We start from the raw sequence: 17096 nt of genomic DNA on the forward strand, positions 1-17096 counted from the left end.
AAATGTGATTATAATGGTACCTACATGTCAGTTTTGTTGCCCAGAATAAATACACAGGAAAACCTGAAGCAGATCTAATAAATGGTAGGCAATGTTATTAACAAGCATTTACATGCACTCATTTAACCAGGATAATCCCATGAGGAGGTACTAATACTGCCCCCCTACTTTACAGATGAATTAACCTGCCCCAGGTCAGACTTAGTTTTCTCTGATTCCAGATTCTATTATTTTTTAGCTTTATACTAAGCCTTCCAAGGAAGTGCTTAGCAATTCTTATTAACATCTTCATTGTTTATCCAAATTCTGTACTCTTGGGCCCAGATGACCTTAGCATAGGACACAAGTCATTAATTAGCCTGGCTCAATCAAGGGCAAAATGTATGAGATGGAAGGTCAAGAGAACTCCTGGCTCCCTAGAGGTCTTTGCACAACAGAAGGGCTGTTATTAACTACCTGGTGCCCCAAAGGCAGGCCTGCCCTGCAGGTGCTATGCACTCAGCAGACACCCAGGGCTGAATTCAGTCCTCAAATGCGCTTTCCTTGGTCAATTTTCCCTTCCTCTTGTCACTATAGTCATAGTGAGACGTGGAAGTAAATGCAGCTTGAACAGTTCCATTTATTTAATAAATCTTTAATTTCAAAATTCAAGAAAACTGCTTTGAGAGCTGGGGTATTGGCTCAGTGGTACTGGTATTGGAGTGTGTGCTTAGTATGAATGAGGCCTAGGGTTCCATCTCCAGAACCCAAATGAACAACAACAACACAAACAAACAAAAAATTTGTCAACGTTGATTAAAAATATCCCAAGCCCTCATCTAATATGCCCCAACCAACAGCCACTGTAGAAAACTTGGCAAGTTTCTCTGCCACCTAGCTGTGGCCTTTGAGACCTCAAACTGGTCTGTGAGCCACCAGAAGGATACAGGAGAGAAGCAGTGGCTGAGTGCAGGCCTGTGACAGAGGCCAGGGACAGGGCTGAAAGGTGGGAGTGGATGAGGGGGCAGGCAGCGGTTTAAATAAAAATCAATTTCAATTTATATTGCAGCTTAAGTTGACAAATTGAACCCTTGGATGTCCCCGTGGGAAAGAGCCGTGACCCGGAGTCAGACCTCCCTGGATTTGAACCCCAACTGTACTGTGATCTGGAGACGTTGGGCGAGTGCCTCAGTTTCCTCATCAGGAAAACGAGAATAACAACATTTGCATAGGCTTTTGTGCGGGTTCTGTGTCACGCAGGTTAAAACCTGGCATGTTTCCTGGCTAGAGTAAACAAGAAGTTCCAGTTGTCTGGAGATGGAGCTCGGCTACATCACCAGCTGCGGGTTCCCAGGCTGCCCTCCCTGTCCACAGGTTTCAGTATTTTCATTTGTAAAACGAGGATAACCTGGAGGTTCTTGGAAGTTACTTCCAATGATCCGGGGTTGCAGAGACTCCTGACAGGCCTCCTCGGTGCCCCTCTGCCCCCTGGTGGTTCGCTGCTCCTGTTCAAGATGCTGTCTAATTCCTCAGTCCGTCCCAACCCTTCCCTCCCTCAGTGGCTGCTGCACACTGAAGCCTCACCAGGTGGCACCCAGCAGCTTCCCCAAGGTCCCTGTGGCCTCAGAATGCGATGCTGGGTACACAGTTTTCCTCTGTGCTCCTTTTAATGACTTTATTAGTATGGTCACAAGTTTGACACCTACAGCACACTGTTAACAGAGCTGAATACAAATATTTCAAGTAAGTAAATTACTTAGATGTGGCAAGTTTTAAAATGTCAACTCCGAGTGCTCATGCAAGTCCCATGCATTGCATCTGCGTCCCGACCGCACACTGGCTTTGTGCTTATCCTTACTGGTCTGGGTGGGGCCTCAGCTGGTCGGGGCGGGGCTGCTGTGCCTTTTGTTCAGATCCAGGTTTTCAAGAGCAACAGTGTTGAACTTGGGCATTCCATGGAGCATGGCAACACCAGGGTTTGGTTGTTCAGGTAAAAATGCAATTACCCACTATTGCTTGCCAGGTTGCTTGGCCACCCAGACCCGATCCCCAGGGCGTGGGCTAGCACAAAGGGTATCTGGATCTCCCTGCATGAGGCCAAACAGGCAGCTTCTGAACCTGTGTCCCCAGGGTGACAGTCTAGACCTGCGGCGCACAGTCTTCCAACATGCTGTCGGTGATGTAGCTGGAACCAAGGTGGGATTCGTAGTAATTTTTTTCATCAAAGGTATTGACAGTCCAACCAACGACCTGGATTCCTTTAGCTGACCACTTCTTCAAGTAGTCCCTGGAGAACAAAAAACCACGCCTGTCAGAATAATGCCCGGCCATCCCTAGAATCTACAAGGTCACTAAATATGGCATTCGCCCAGTACCAACAGTGCCTGGAGAGGCCCCCAGCTGGCCTCTGCACTGTGCTCAGAGGAGCCCGCGAAACTCCTCTGCACACTCAGCTTCCGCTGCTCCAGGGCTCACCAGTGACTCCCGCCTTCCCCAGCCGCTGCTGGCCAGACGGGTGTGGCCCCTTCTCACAGCCGCACTGCCTGTCTTTTCTGGATTGCAGAATCCGGACCCCCTCTCAGTTCCTGGAGAGACCGCGCTGCTTCGGGCCACGACTCTGCCTGTGCTTCTCCTTCCCCAGTTCCCTCACCCTTCGGCTCTAAGCTTGGCGAGGCTGCACTGAGTCAAAAGCCTTTTCTCCTTCCTTTCTTCTTTTCATTTTGTGAGCATAACTTTGTTTTCCCCCACTCCCTGCTCCTTAGTTTAATGATTAACTACAGAATTATTTAAAATGCACTGACTTTTCTCTGTGGAAAGGTCACAATGAAAAGGAAATGGTCAAAAAGAAAAGGTGGCTCAGGAGGCTGAGGCAGGAGTTCAAAGCCAGCCTCAGCAACAGTGAGGCGCTAGGCAACTCAGTAAGACCTGTCTCTAAAATACAAAGTAGGGCTGGGGTCTAGTGCCCCTGAGTTCAATCCCCAGTAACTCCCTTGGAAAAAAAAATCAAATAAAAAAGAGGTACAGCAGAGACCAGCCGTGATGGAAACAGCAGACTTCAAACAGCAACCTCCCCAGTGACCATGCTCTCCTGGATTCCCAGGCCCAGGAGGACCTGTGACTTCCAGATGGAGCGCTCACACTCCATATTCCAGACTGGCCATCTTCAAGACTTAAGAACCACCCCAGCACCCACCTCCTGAGGCCAAGGTAACACCCCACGAAGATGCTGTGTACACCTCTCGGCACCTCTGTGCCAGGCAGACACAGGTGTGCCCATCCATCCTCCAGCCTGCCAGCTCACTTCCTCTCCTATCACTGTCCCATCACTCTCTCCAGAAGTGGTCTGTGTGCAAGAACAGTAACTGTCACTTCCTTGGGGATCCTACTCCCAGAGTAGGTCTGATTACGTGGTCTATGCACACTGCTCTCTGCTAAAGCGTACAGCTTAGCTGTAATACGACATTTCCTGAATTTTTACTTGCTTAGCATCACTCTTCCACTTGAGTATGAACTCTAGGAGGGCAGAGACCATGACTGTTTCTTCACTGCATCTCAAGTTTCTTCATAGAGTACTTGGAAATACTTCAGGCAATAGCCAAATGTTTACTGAACACGTGCATGCTCAAAACCACAGGAAACTTATGGCTTAATCAGAAAGATACAGCTGGAAAACTCCCAAAAGAAGGATTCAGAGATTGCGAGCAGTTTAGGTAATGAAGAGTCGCTGGGAAGAATGGGGTGCAGCCTAGAAGGCAAGAGGGGGCAGGAAGGTGGAGGGCTAGGGCTGCTCTTCACTGTGGCTCTGCCCCGGATCCTGAATTCAATTGAAAAGGGAGCCAATCAGGAGACATGCAATCCCTCTCTGACCAGTTTTCAGTTTTTTTCTTTAGGATGCACTAAAAAGCCATGACTATCTGGTCAACCTTTTTGTGTGTGTGGTGTGTGTGTGTGTGTGTTTTGGGGGGGGCGGGGTAGTAGAGATTGAACCCAGAGACACACTACCACTGAGCCATATCCACTATTTCCTATTTATAATTTTAAGCAGGGTCTTGCTAAAGAGCCTAGGGTCTTACTAAGTTGTTGAATCTGGCTTTGAACTTGCAGTCCTCCTGCCTCAACCTCCAGAATCACTGGGGTTACAGGCCTGTGCCACCATGCTCAGCTCAACCCGTTTTAAACCAATGAAATATACCTGAACTCTTCCCTCCTATGAAACTGGTGGTATTTCAATTTAACAGAGGCATAGTGGCCTGGTGGATCAAAACCAATCCACCCTTTCTAGAAAGAGCATTCAGGAACTGTGAAGATAAAAAATTTTCCAACTTACGGGGATACAAAATCCTTCTGCATAAGGAAAGCTGAAATTCCACACAGGTACCACAGGATATTATGCATACTCCAATCGAGCAAAATGTCCATTACTACAAACAGGAACTGCTTCCAGAAAGCACTGTAGCGTGGTTTCCCATCCTCTGTGTGGCTCAGGCTCCAAGGTCTGTGAGTTAAAGCTGTTATTACATTCTGATCCGTCTGTCTCATCTGAAATGAATTTTGAGAAATAAAATGATTATATCTTGAGTCTAAAACTTCTCAGTTTAGATTTAGCTACAGTTCTCATTCTGATGAGGCGGCCATGGTAGCCTGCCTCATGTCCACTTTGTAAATTCTCTATCGTAAACCCTTTGAGGAAATGCATGCAAAAGTATGCATTTGACCTGTAGTATACATAGGAACACTTTCACAGAGAACTGGAATCCTACTTTTACCATGAAGAATTACAATTTCAGGATAAACATTAAGAAGGTCACAAAAATAAGCTTTTAATTGGTTACTGATTGTAAATTTTGGCCGGAGATAATCAGAACTCAATGAGGATGGACCCGTGATCACTTCACAACGGGATGATTAGCTCTGATCTCTTTCCAGGGCAAAAGGCTGAAGAGAACGGTGGGAAAGGGTTGAGGAGGTGAGAGGGTGTGAGGAGCAATGGGGAGGGGAGGAGGGAGAGGGAGGCGAAGCAGGAATGGAGAGGTGAGCTGAGTCCTTCAGTCTGCGCTCTCCTGCAGAATGTCTCAGACATCAGTACGTTGGTCATTGCTGAAAAATGCCACTAACACACTATGTGTAAGAACGACTCTGAATTTTACCTTATAGATAACTTCTGGCAAGAATGAGGAGACCATACTATTATTATACAGCTGTGGGTATTCCATATATATTTTCTTTAGAGCATCAGTGGCCTGTAAAATAGAGAGATTCATATATTTAAAATTATTGAAATGTGACAGCCCCAGTCCATCGAAGTTCATATGTCGAGCACAGCCCTACTGAATAAATGAGAAGTTTGACCAATACTGCAAATGGAGATGCTGAAAGTTCTGGCCGGTTCTGCTACCCACTGTAAACTCACGCCAGTACCACACCAGCAGCAGCCAGGGGACCACTGCTCTACCATCCTGCTGAGAGGCTCACCTCTGTGTCACGTCTGGGAAGGTGCCAGGTGGGAGGCTAGAGGCTGGAAGCAACATTTTAAAACCCTTTCCTCATCCGCGGTTTCAGGTACTAGGAACAATCCTTGTCACCTCTGCCTCTTCTAGACGGAGCCAGAGCCAACAGCCTGGGAACTACCAGGGGACTGAGAGGAAGCTATCACCCATCACTACCATGGAGGGAGAGGGAGTGGGACGAGGGAGGAACTGGGAAAAGATGAAAGTCTTCCAACTCTTCCCTCAAAAGAGAGGTTGGAGTAGTCCAGCTAATAAATGGGGAAGAAATGACAGAACTTGAATACTGACATTATGTAGCCCCTAGAGTTACAGGAGCAGCTAAGGTGACAAGGGTCGACCAGGCGTATGGGAACGCAAGGCTGCTGCGTCTCGACTCTACGTCTGCTGGTTCCTGGAAAGTGGTGCACAGCCAGAGGGAAAGCAGAACAAACGCATTCCCCTCAAAATAAAAATATCATAATCATTCATGTAGTGCCGCTCCCTCACTAGCAAGCCAGGAGCGAGCAACAGGACGAGGGTTGTTTCCCACTGTTACTAACACACACACTGTGGTGACTCTTGGCCTCCGGTACTCACTGCCTTCACAGTATTCACCAACCCTGTGTGCCGTGCGGTGTCTTTTGTTATTCCCATTCTGTCCATAAGGAAACTGAAGCTGGTCAAGGTTGAGGTTACCCTGGAGCAAGTACACAGCTCAGTCAAGGGGTGGACCCTGAAGCCATGAGCTTGGCTGTATGTGCTACCAGAAGCAACTTCCTACCATCTTGGTATTCTAATCAGTTCTCACACCTGTGAGCATCCAGAAAACTCAAGTAGATGCATGGTTTTCTAAAATTTTCTTCTTGCTCTTTTATTATTTGTTTTTCATTATTGTCAGAGAATAAGCATGGAGATCGCACTCTGGGTGAAGTGTAGGACCTACCAGGGTTGCCAGGTGTGGGCGACAACCATAAATACAACCTGAGGGGCTCATTAAAAACGCATGTTCCTTGTGGTTGGGGGCGTAGCTCAGCAGTCCAGGGTGTGCTGAGTTGTGGGAGGTCGTGGGTTTAATCCCCAGCACCAAAAAAAAAAAAAAAAAAAGACATTCCTGGATTCTACACAAGACACTTCCAGAATCCCTTCTGTAGACTGGGTGGCCTAGGAACCTGCGTTTTCAAATAAGTATTCAAAATGATTCTGATGCAGATCGACTGAAAAACTTGGTTGTACACAAGTATAAGTTTACCAGAATAATAAATTAGTTATAACAAAAATAGGAGTTCACTGTAATCTACAGTATATACTTTTGCTCATATTTCAGGCTTTAATACCTAGTTTAAACTATTTCCTGGGACTAGAAAATAAAATTTGCATCATCAGAATTCTACACCAGCGGATGACCATTACTAATTATAAATATTACTACGGGAAAAATACTCAAGTTGCAGAAATGGGGAAGAGTATATACACTGGAAAAGTTGATTGAGAACAAATGTAATTAGAACCAAATTTTCACTAATTTCATGTATTTTTTTATGAATAGAAGAATATGTTCTCTAACTTTTTTTTTTTTTTTTTTTTGCGGTGCTGGGGATCGAACCCAGGGCCCTGTGCTTGCAAGGCAAGCACTTTACCAACTGAGCTATCTCCCCAGCCCTGTTCTCTAACTTTAAAAAAATTTATTTGGGAATGTCAGACACATTTGAAGAAAATATGGTACTTTTTGAGAGTCAGAAGTACTCACTGAATGACAAAACTGCACACATGACAAGTCACACAGAGCGACACTTCTATGTAAAAGGAATGTATTCTGTTAGCTACCATAAGCTTTACACTCAGGAGTCCACTTCCCTTAAGCAAATATAATTCGTAAAAATGGGAAAAGAGAATAACAAAATATAGCTAATTTTGGAAATGAGAAGCAATTAACTGTCTTTTTAATAAGGTTAAAGTCCATGAATAAACGTACCATATTCGCATGGCCTTTGACATCAAAGAAGATTGTGAGGTTATACTGTAGGCTCTCTGCCACGGCTTCCCTCAAGGTAGGGATCTTTTCATTAGGGAAATCATTCCTATGAGAGAGGGAAAAGGAATGGGGCATTGTAGGAAAGAAAAGTGGAGAGGAACAGACACCTTGCAATGTCCCTCAAACAAAAGCAAAGAGTGCTTTCCTGGCTTCGCTTTGCCAACCTTTTCAGAATCCAAGGATCATTTACTACAGGTACTTGAACCAAATTATGGATATTCCTGATCAAATAACTACAAAAATCATTTGATTTTTAGGAAATTCTGAAATTCTTTTTTTTTTTTTTTTTTTTTTTTGCGGTACTGGGGATCAAACTCAGGGCCTCGTGCTTGCAAGGCAAGCACTCTACCAGCTGAGCTATCTTCCCAGCCCGGGAACTCTGAATTTCTACTGAATCAATAACTTAATCAGTAACCCTACTGGTCAAAGGGCAGAGTATATCACACCTCTGAAGAACTCAGAGACTTCATTTTAAGTATATTTCCCTAATAGGACCTCTCAGGACACACTGTGTTTGATTCTAGAGAAGATACCTATTTTTCCTGCAACATGGTCCCTAAACACAAACCAATTATTTTATCAGGAGTTCCAAGAAAATGCAGCCTGCTCTAAATGTGGAACCAAGATTGGTTGTGTTAACGATAACAAGATAGTATATTGATTTTGATGTGGTACCTTCTGAAATGATATTCTAGGGTAATACTGACCCTAAGCATTTTCTCCTTTAAGTGTTAACTCTGAACCTGACATCTTATTAGCTTCAATGTTGTTGAACTATTAAAAACACCCTTTCCCTTACATACAGCAGAGCAAGGAAATATTGGATAATAGTAAAGAGCAATTCCAGCAGCCTGGACTCTGCCCTTTCAGGTGTGATCAATATTCTTTCCAGCCTACACTGATTTCCTTTGGCTGCCTTTAGCTTCTTTCTGGACCTAGGAAAATAAGGTTGGAATCACCTTTGAAGGAGGACTATAAATTCATCAGTGGATCAAAACCTCAAAATGCAAGGAGTATTGATCATCCTCCAGACAACTGGTATTATATGCAAAACAGTGAGCATATGTTTTTCATTATTACAAAGAAGGCAAGGAGAGGAATTTAAATGACTACACTCTAAAGTAAATTACCCAGTACACTGACTCTAAGGATAGGTTCAGCTGTTAATAGAGGGAAGGGTATAAACTTGTGTGACATAAGAAATGTTACATTAAGGGTAAGGATTGATGTGGATTGTTCATCTCCCCTGAGGAGTATTCTGAGTTTAGTAGTTTATTGGATCACAGAACTGTTTTCTTAGCTTCCTTATGAATTAGTTATTTGTCCTTGAGTAAGTCATTTAACTTTTCTGGGATTATCTCTAAGAGCAGGATTAATCTAGATCTATATGGTACCCAACTATGGCTCTTTAAGTTTAAATTCATACCTAAATTGAAAAATTCAGCTTCTCAGTTGCATTAGCCACGCGTCAGGCATTCAGGGGCCACATGCGGCCACCACATTGGACAAAGTGGATACAGAACATTTTCATGGTTGCAGAAAGTTCTATCAAACGGTCCTATTTTGGATGATTTCTACTTTTTATACCTTAAATTTTACAATACCTCAGGAGTTTGTTATAAGAATCTGAAGAGTTTAAAGTGCTATGTTAAATAGGGATATTATCTGAAAGATAAAAGGGCACATGATTTGTTTCCTGGTACACCTGGAGGCAAGAAAACTACAAGCAATTGCTTTCAGCCTTATGATTCTATGATTAAAATGATCGTACAAATTGTTGCTAGTGACTAAACCGAGTATTATCTTGAGAATAATTCCACAGCCAAATCTGGCCTCAGTGGGAAAGATTAAAAATACACATGCTATATTTCTGTTGTTCCTGGCACCTGCTTATTACTTGGGAAACCTGTACACAGTTCAAAACAAAACAACTCTCCTGCAGCAGCAGATGAAACTAGAAAGTGCCAGTGTCTAGCTGTGCCCTCCAGTGAAGGAGAGGAGGCAGGGCGGAAGGGACAGTGAAGTACTTACCTAAGTCTGTGGTTTGCTGCGGGGTTAAGTTTCCTAATTTGTTCAAATGTCAAATCACACAATCGGCCAGTCCCATCGGTGGTCCTGTCTACGGTGTTATCGTGCATGAGGACAGGAATCCCGTCGGAGGTGAACTCAATGTCCAGCTCCACGCCTGTTGCTCCATTCTTAGCTGCCTTAACAAAACATCAGCAATGTTAATGTCCAAGGCTCGCAGACACCATTCTGTGTCTCAACGCTCAGAAAGACCAGTGGGGCTGGCTAAGCCGACAGCAGCCCTTACTGACTCCAGTCCCTTCCCCGTCCAAACGGCAGCCCCGACTCCTTCCTGTTTTCCACGGATGCTGACCTCACCTCTACTCTTACATAAGGGGTTCTTGAAAAACTTCAATTTCCCCACTCTTCCTACTGTCACGAGGACAGGTGCCAAGACTTGGGACCTCTAAGTTTTCTCTGGATGCTTTTAACTACTAGCTCATCAATGGCTTAAAATATTTAGACAAATTCCACTGTTTACCTACACACTCTGTTGGTACGGTAACTGAGGAGTCCCCTGTGTGTGTTATTAGGCAGATATTTCACTACTTTGGCATAAACAAGATGAGTCAGGTTTTTGGTGGTTTAACTCCATCCTTGATAAGAGAAATGCCAAGCCTGCTTCTCGAGGAAACTACATTTTACTTGTGTCTGCAGCATTGGCTTTTGGCCAGTAAGTTGGTAAACCTGATAAAGTATACTAGAGTTTACCTAAAGAGAGAATTCAGGGCTGGGACTGCAGCTCAGTGGTAGGGCATTTGCCTAAATGCACAAGGCTTTGGGTTCAATCCCCAGCACCAGAAAAATAAATGAACAAATAAGTTTAAACACATAAAAAGATTTTGAGCATTAAATTTGAGATGCATTATCCTTTGCTCCCTTGACTTCTTCATAATAAAGATGTGAGATGTTTTCAATTTTTAAAAAAATCAAGATTCGTAATTAAAAAATAAGTCATCATCTATTGTACACATACTTGGTATATGGTATAAACGACTTAACAAATGTTAAAGGAAAAATGATAAAAAATAATGATAGCTAATATTTATTAATCCCCCTTTATCTCCCCCCTATTTTGCAGTATTAGGGATCAGATCCAGGGCCCGAATGTGCTGGGCAAGTGTTCTACCACTGGGCTCCAGCCCTAGCCTTCATTGAGCCTTTGCTCTTTGCTGGGTGCTATTCGAAGTGCTTTAAATGTATTAGCTCATTTGATTCTCAAAACTCCCCATTTTACAGATGAGGAAACTGAGACAAAGACTGATTCAGAAACCCGCACGGGGTAAGGGGGCTGGAATGTGGCGGAGCTGCTGCGCTCTGGCCCTCTAGGCCTCTACTACCAACACCACAGATAGAGCCGAGTCTCTCCTCCTTGCTGTCCTCCCTTCCTTTCCAGAAGTAACAATTATCTTAAGTTGGTATGTATCATTCCTAATCACTCCCTCTGTATAATTTATACAAAGTGTCTTTGTGCATTTACTACCCACTTAAGTGCCCATAAGCAACATATGGTGCTGTGCTAATGCCCACTGTTATTGACTGTGACCTCCTAAACACGGTTTTAAAGGTAATATGGTCAAATTTATCACTCATGTCCTTTACAGTTGGAGATTTTTCCAACTGTAATTTTTCCAGATTTAATTTTACTTAAATTGTTTTCTATCCCCATGTGATAGATTCTTCTAAGCTTCAAAGTTAGATTTTCACATACATGTCTTTCTGAGGAGTTTACTAAAACCCAAAACAAAAACTCTTTGAAGAAAATACCACATTAGAGTTTCTGAGACCTGATCTTTCTAATGACTGCATTTAACTTTCTTTACCAATACTTTCCTCATTCCAGTTATGCAGACAAAATGATGAGTGAGTCCTTGGCTCTAAGTCACATATTAATACTTTATCTTATTATTTTTTTCTTTTAGACATACAAATTTCACATAAACCAGTTTTACACTGTAGTTTAGTTATAATGCAGAAATGATAGAATAATATGGTGCAGTACAGTAACAGGAAGCAGATCCATGGCTGCTTTGAGGCAGAGGCAGGGGAGTGGGCTGACTTCACAGGGGCACAAAGGAATATTTCGGGAAATGCACTGGTGGGGTGATTACTCAGGCATATGTATTCATCAAAATCGACCCAATGGTATATTTTTATTACATGTAAATTATACTTTGTTAAAGCTGATAGAAAAGCAAGTTTTAACAAATTTGTTACATTCCAATGGCTTTTAGAATGCTTCCTTGTTTCATTGAAAAGTATCTTTTAAATATTCATCCCTCTAACTTAATTAGTACACAGAAAGAACCGAATTAGTGCTTAGTGATCATGGAGAAAATCTTAGATTCCACTACCAGAATAAAAAGTAGAACAGTGTTTTTTCACAAGGATTTCTCAACCTGACCAAGTTCAGAATCACTAGCTTTGATTTTTTAACTTTGAATTTATTTTACATACCTTATAATTCACCTATTTAAAGTGCACAATTCAATGTGTTTTTAGTGTATTTGCAGAGTTGTGCAACCATTAATTACATTTTCATTGCCTTCAAAAAGAAACCCGCACCCATGATCAGTCGGTCTGAATGTCTCCGGTCATTTACTGAGCGACTGCTGATTTGCCACCTGTTCCACAGATTTGCCATTCGGGACATTTTATTTAATGGAATTTTATAATATGTAGGTTTTTTTTTTTTTTTTTTTTTTTTTTTTTTTTTTTGGGTACTAGGGATTGAAACCAGGGGCACTCGACTACTGAGCCACATCCCTAGCCCTTTTTTGTATATTATTTAGAGGCAGGGTCTTGCTGAATTGCTTAGGGCCTCCCTAAGTTGCTGAGGCTGGCTTTGAACTCACAATCCTCTTGCCTCAGTCTCCCAAGCTGCTGGGATTACAGGTGTATGCCATTGCACCCAGCTATAATATATAATCTCTTGTAACTGGCTTCTTTAATTTGGCATAATGTTTTTAAGGTTCACCCATGTTTTATCTTGTGTCAGGACTTCATCGCTTTTTATGGCTGAATAATATTCCATCATGTGGATATACCACATTTGATTTATTTATTCATCAGTTGATGGACATCTGTGCTTTTTCTACTTTTTGGCTATTATGAGTAATGCTGCCATGAACATTCATGTACAAGTTTTTATGTGGAAGTTTCCCTTTTTCTTGGCTATATACCTAAGCGCTAAATTGCTAGATCATGTTGTAACTGTTTTAAAGGAGTTACCAAGACTTTTTCCCCACCAGCAGTGTACAAACATTCCAATTTCTATGTATTCTTGTCAACGCATTAATTTTTTTTGGTTATTTTATTAAAGCCATCCTAGTGGGTATGAAGTGCTATTTCACTATGGTTTCAATTTGTATTTCCCTGATGGTTGATAATGTTGGCTCTTTCCTCAATGTATTTACTGACTATATATACAACATAATCCTTCCAACAAATATTTACTTGGTGCCTATTTATCAGGTGCCTAAGCAGTGAGCTGTGGGTGAAAAAGAGAGAAAAAGATCGTGGATCCTATGTGGGGAAACACAGATTACAAACAAGTTATGTTATGACAGTGATAATATTTTGAATAAGAAAATAGAGGGTAATGTGAAGGCCAAGTAGCTGGAGGTCACTACACAAGGCAGCCAGGGAAGGCCTCTTCAAGGATGACATTTAAGTTGAGACCTTAATGATAAAAAGGAGTCAATCAAGAGAAGATCTGAGGAGGAAGTTTTCTAAGCAGAAGAAACAGCAAGTATAATATCAAGGACCCAGGTAGGAGGGAGCCACTGAGGCGGCGGTGGGCTGTCTCCCTGAATCTACTCCCTTTCCTCTCCTCTGCAGGGAAAGGCCTGCTCCTGTTCTTTCCCTGGTGCTTTCCTGTGCTCAGAGTAACTAGACTGTTCCTACAAAGCATGTATGTGTTCACACATAAGCGCGTGTGCATGTGTGTGTCTGTGTAATGGAAGGAGGTTTCAGGAAAAGATATAAGAAAGCCTTCTCTTCAGATGGGCACTTTACCACTGAATCACATCCCCAGCCCTTTTTATTTGTTATTTTCAGACAGGGTCTTGCTAAGTTGCTTAGGGCCTCACTAGGTTGCTGAGGCTAGATTTGAACTTGAGATCCTTCTGCCTCAGCCTCTCAATGAAGATGGGTTGCTGGTATGTAAAAAGGATGCCTGGGCCCTCACTGGCCACATGGTAACTACAATGAAGGCTGGAAAATATGCTGCAGAACCAGGTCCTCCATGGTCATAAACTGAACAGCTGAACCACCCTGAAGGTCATCCCTTCCACACACCTCTCCTGTTATGAGCAATAGAAAGTTCCCTTATTAAGAAGATAGGGGCTGTGAGTGTAGCACAGTGGTAGGACGCCTACCTTCTACGTGTAAGGCCCTGGTTCTATCCCCAGCCATCACACCACACACACATTTGGATTTTATCTAATTGCAAGAGAAAACCAACCACTGGTTGATTTTTTAAATAAAGATAGGTTATAATCTAATTTATTTTTTTAAAGCTGCACTTTGCCCCTGTGTAGAGAATGGACTATGGGTATAACCCACTAATTTTTCATAGTGTATCTGGTTTTTGGAATACATTCATTTCACATAAAGTTTTCCTTTCTATATCTAGTTTGTAACCTATCAAATTCTAGCACTGTCAGAACATCTTCTCTGATTTTTTCACATAGTAAAATGTTTAAGAATATAAATTATGAGCCGCAAATGTACAAAGGGATGAAGAACAGGACAGAACAAAAACCAAACTGTGATGGACATAAACTATATTTTTCTTTTCAAGTACATGGAGGACACAGCTTCATCTTCTACGGTCTTCATTTGGATGTTAAATATTGTTACTACTAAAAAGTTTTCTGATAATGACCTTATAGTCTAATAAGCTGAATTACCACATCTCATTTCCTCTTCAGACCAGGAATCAATTTGGAAAAATGTATGTTATCATTATCACACTACATAAAAATGTGTTCAACGTACACATATAAGACAGAAAAGAATTCTGCTGAAATTCCCTTGCAACACAACAGGATATGAAATGTGTATTTCACAAACATGCTTCCTCATTCATTTAATATGATTGATATACAGTCAAACATGTTCTTGGCCAAACTACCACAATCACCAGTAAACACTTATGAATACCTTCTGGACTCAGTGAAGGCTGAAATATCCTTTAACACAACTTACATAGAGGTAAGTTGAAATGGAAGCCAATGAAAATTATGTTTTTCTTCCATAGTAATTTATCATCTTTCTTGTCATGATAGTACTACTCCTGTGTATATTACTTTACTGACCTCTTTGAGTTTATGTACCTTCATCAGTATCTTTACAATTATTTTTAAATAGGAGTCTGGAAAAGCGGCTCTCACTGTCTTTCATCAACAAAGAAAGAACCCAGGGGAGAGAAGCCTATGAAAAGATTAACTTGAATATACACAAAAACTCAGATGTCCTCTACTAACTCAAAGGTTGCCCCTTTTCAGACTTTGCTTTGAGATGGTTTCAAAGAATCAAGTCATCTTTGGATTTTAGGCATAAATGCCTTACATTAGTGGAGGTATTACTAGACCTTACCTTATGTGGATTAGCTCACTGAATCCTCAGATCCTATTTGGTAGACACCATTATTACTTCTGTTCTACAGATGGGGAAACTGGGGTTTGCCCCAGAGTGCCCTGCTTGTTGCTCCCTAGTCACCACCCATGGGAATTTAAGTAACTTGCTCATTACACAACAGGGTCTATCTCTAGCTTGACAAAGAAAGGGTTTCAGAAAGTCCATGTTTTTACATCCTCGAGAGCATTCTAATCTATGACAAAGAACACTGGAACTTGGAATCAAGGTTGAATTCTAGAAGGAGCTGTGTTTGAGTCACAGTTTTCCCACCTTTTCAATGTTAAAATGTCTCAATAAACAAGAAGATCAGGTATACAGTTGTCCGTTGGTATGAGGCGATTCATTCTAGGACCTTCCATGGATACTAAAATTCACAAATATCCAAGTCCCTTATATAAAATGGTGCAGTATCTCACAGATGTCCTCCCATATACTTTAAATCATTTGTAAATTACTTATAAGATGTAATGCAATCTAAATGCTATGTAAATGGTTATGCTGTAATGTTTGCTACAGATGCAATTTAAAAAAAAAATTGGTTTTGAACCCAGGGATTCAAAACCCACCAATACAAGTACAGACTGTATGCACACAGATGCAAAAGGGCCTAATCCACTGACAATCCCTCTTATTATGAAGGCTGGAGATTGCCAAGATCTGGGAGATATCAAGATTCTCAGAAGTGCCTTGTGGAAAAGGAAAGCAAAAATTGACCAGGAGTCCAGGTGCCAAGTTTGTGTGATTGTAAATACATGTGTCTGGAGAGAAAGGTGATAAGGGAATGACCCAGGTTAATTTAGAGGTCAAGCAAAGTCATCTTCTGGGAAGCGTGATCCACTTAGACTAACCTCATTTACTGATCAAGATCCTATTAGACCCGGCCCATTTCCTACTCCATTCATGCCATCGGATTTTGTTGTTCCTTTAAGTCAGATCACCTAAGGCCGCTTCTGTCCCTTTAACATTCCAACGTCATTCTCATCTCAGGCCCTTTGCGCTGCTATTTTTTTTTTTTTTTTTCTTGGAGCATTTCCCCCATAGATCTCCAGGCTGGTTCTTTTTCTCCTAGTTCTGGTTTCAGTTCCCTATCACTTCTTCTGAGAGGATCTTTCTAAAACAGCACAACTCCTCTCTCCCAGTCATTCTTTAATCTCATCACACTGTTACTTACTTGCACTTTCTTACTCTCTTCAAGTATCTCACTTATGTGTCGTCTCCCCCACGCCGCTGGGAGCCGGTGACAGCAGGGACCCGCTCTGCCCGGCCCGCAGCGGCTACGTAAATAACTGCTGTGTCCTATAAATACCCGCAGCCCAGGTTGCTAGCCGTCGGAGGGGTCGCGGGGCGCCGGAATGCAATCTTGGTGGACGAATGGGGGACGGCGATCGGGGAAGACCCGGGAGGCTCGGAAGGGCCGGGGGCGGCCCGAGCTCCCAGGAGGGCCGAGGGGCGCGAGGCGTGGGGGGCTCACCTGCCGAATGGCCGCCAGCGTGTTCTCGGGCGCGTCGTGGCTGCCGCCGCGGTGGGCGATGGCGGAGATGCGGTCCCGGGGCTTGAGCACCTGCAGGGCCCTGCTGGACGGCACCTGCTCGAAGCTGAAGAAGCGCAGCAGGACGAAGAGGCTGCCGGTGAGGAGGCAGGCATTGAAGGGGCTGCGCGTCACCAGCAGCAGCAGCAGCAGCAGGAAGGAGAAGGGGCCCAGGAGGCCGCCCTGGTCCTCCCACAGCCACATGCCGGCGCCCGCACCGGCACGGACGGGAAGCCCGGACCCGCCGGGCTCCTGGAACCCGACGGCGAGAAGCGACCCGGAGAGGCCAAGGCGCTGGCCGCAGCTGGCACCCTCAGACCGGACCAGCGCCGCACAATGGCGGCGGCGGACACATCCAGGG

At 43.2% G+C, this 17096-nt stretch overlaps 1 protein-coding gene across 2 annotated transcripts; it reads right to left on the reverse strand.

Annotated features, from left to right (window-relative positions):
• Nucleotides 1-1640: 1640 nt before the first annotated feature.
• On the reverse strand, nt 1641-17091 carry GDE1 (glycerophosphodiester phosphodiesterase 1). Of its 2 annotated transcripts, none has more exons than XM_079120903.1 (6): nt 16679-17091; nt 9529-9704; nt 7438-7543; nt 5127-5219; nt 4307-4518; nt 1641-2266 (listed from the first exon to the last, which is right to left on the reverse strand). In XM_079120903.1, the coding sequence occupies exons 1-6, from the start codon at nt 16937-16939 to the stop codon at nt 2119-2121; spliced, it is 996 nt and encodes a 331-aa protein (XP_078977029.1). In that variant the 5' UTR covers nt 16940-17091; the 3' UTR covers nt 1641-2118. The 2 variants fall into 2 exon arrangements, with proteins under 2 accessions (XP_078977029.1, XP_078977030.1); XM_079120904.1 differs by having other exon boundaries at nt 9529-9700; nt 16679-16811.
• Nucleotides 17092-17096: the final 5 nt, after the last annotated feature.

This window comes from Sciurus vulgaris (assembly GCF_902686455.1).
Source record: "Sciurus vulgaris genome assembly, chromosome: 18".
Classification (NCBI taxonomy): Eukaryota; Metazoa; Chordata; class Mammalia; order Rodentia; family Sciuridae; genus Sciurus; species Sciurus vulgaris.

Coding starts and splice junctions, on each gene's coding strand:
- GDE1 (XM_079120903.1), bottom strand. CDS start 16,939: ATGTGGCTGTGGGAGGACCAGGGCGGCCTCCTGGGCCCCTTCTCCTTC. Junction 7,544..9,528: donor GCAGCAAACCACAGACTTAG/GTAAGTACTTCA, acceptor CCTCTCTCATAG/GAATGATTTCCCTAATGAAA. Junction 2,267..4,306: donor CAGAAGGATTTTGTATCCCC/GTAAGTTGGAAA, acceptor TTTGTTCTCCAG/GGACTACTTGAAGAAGTGGT.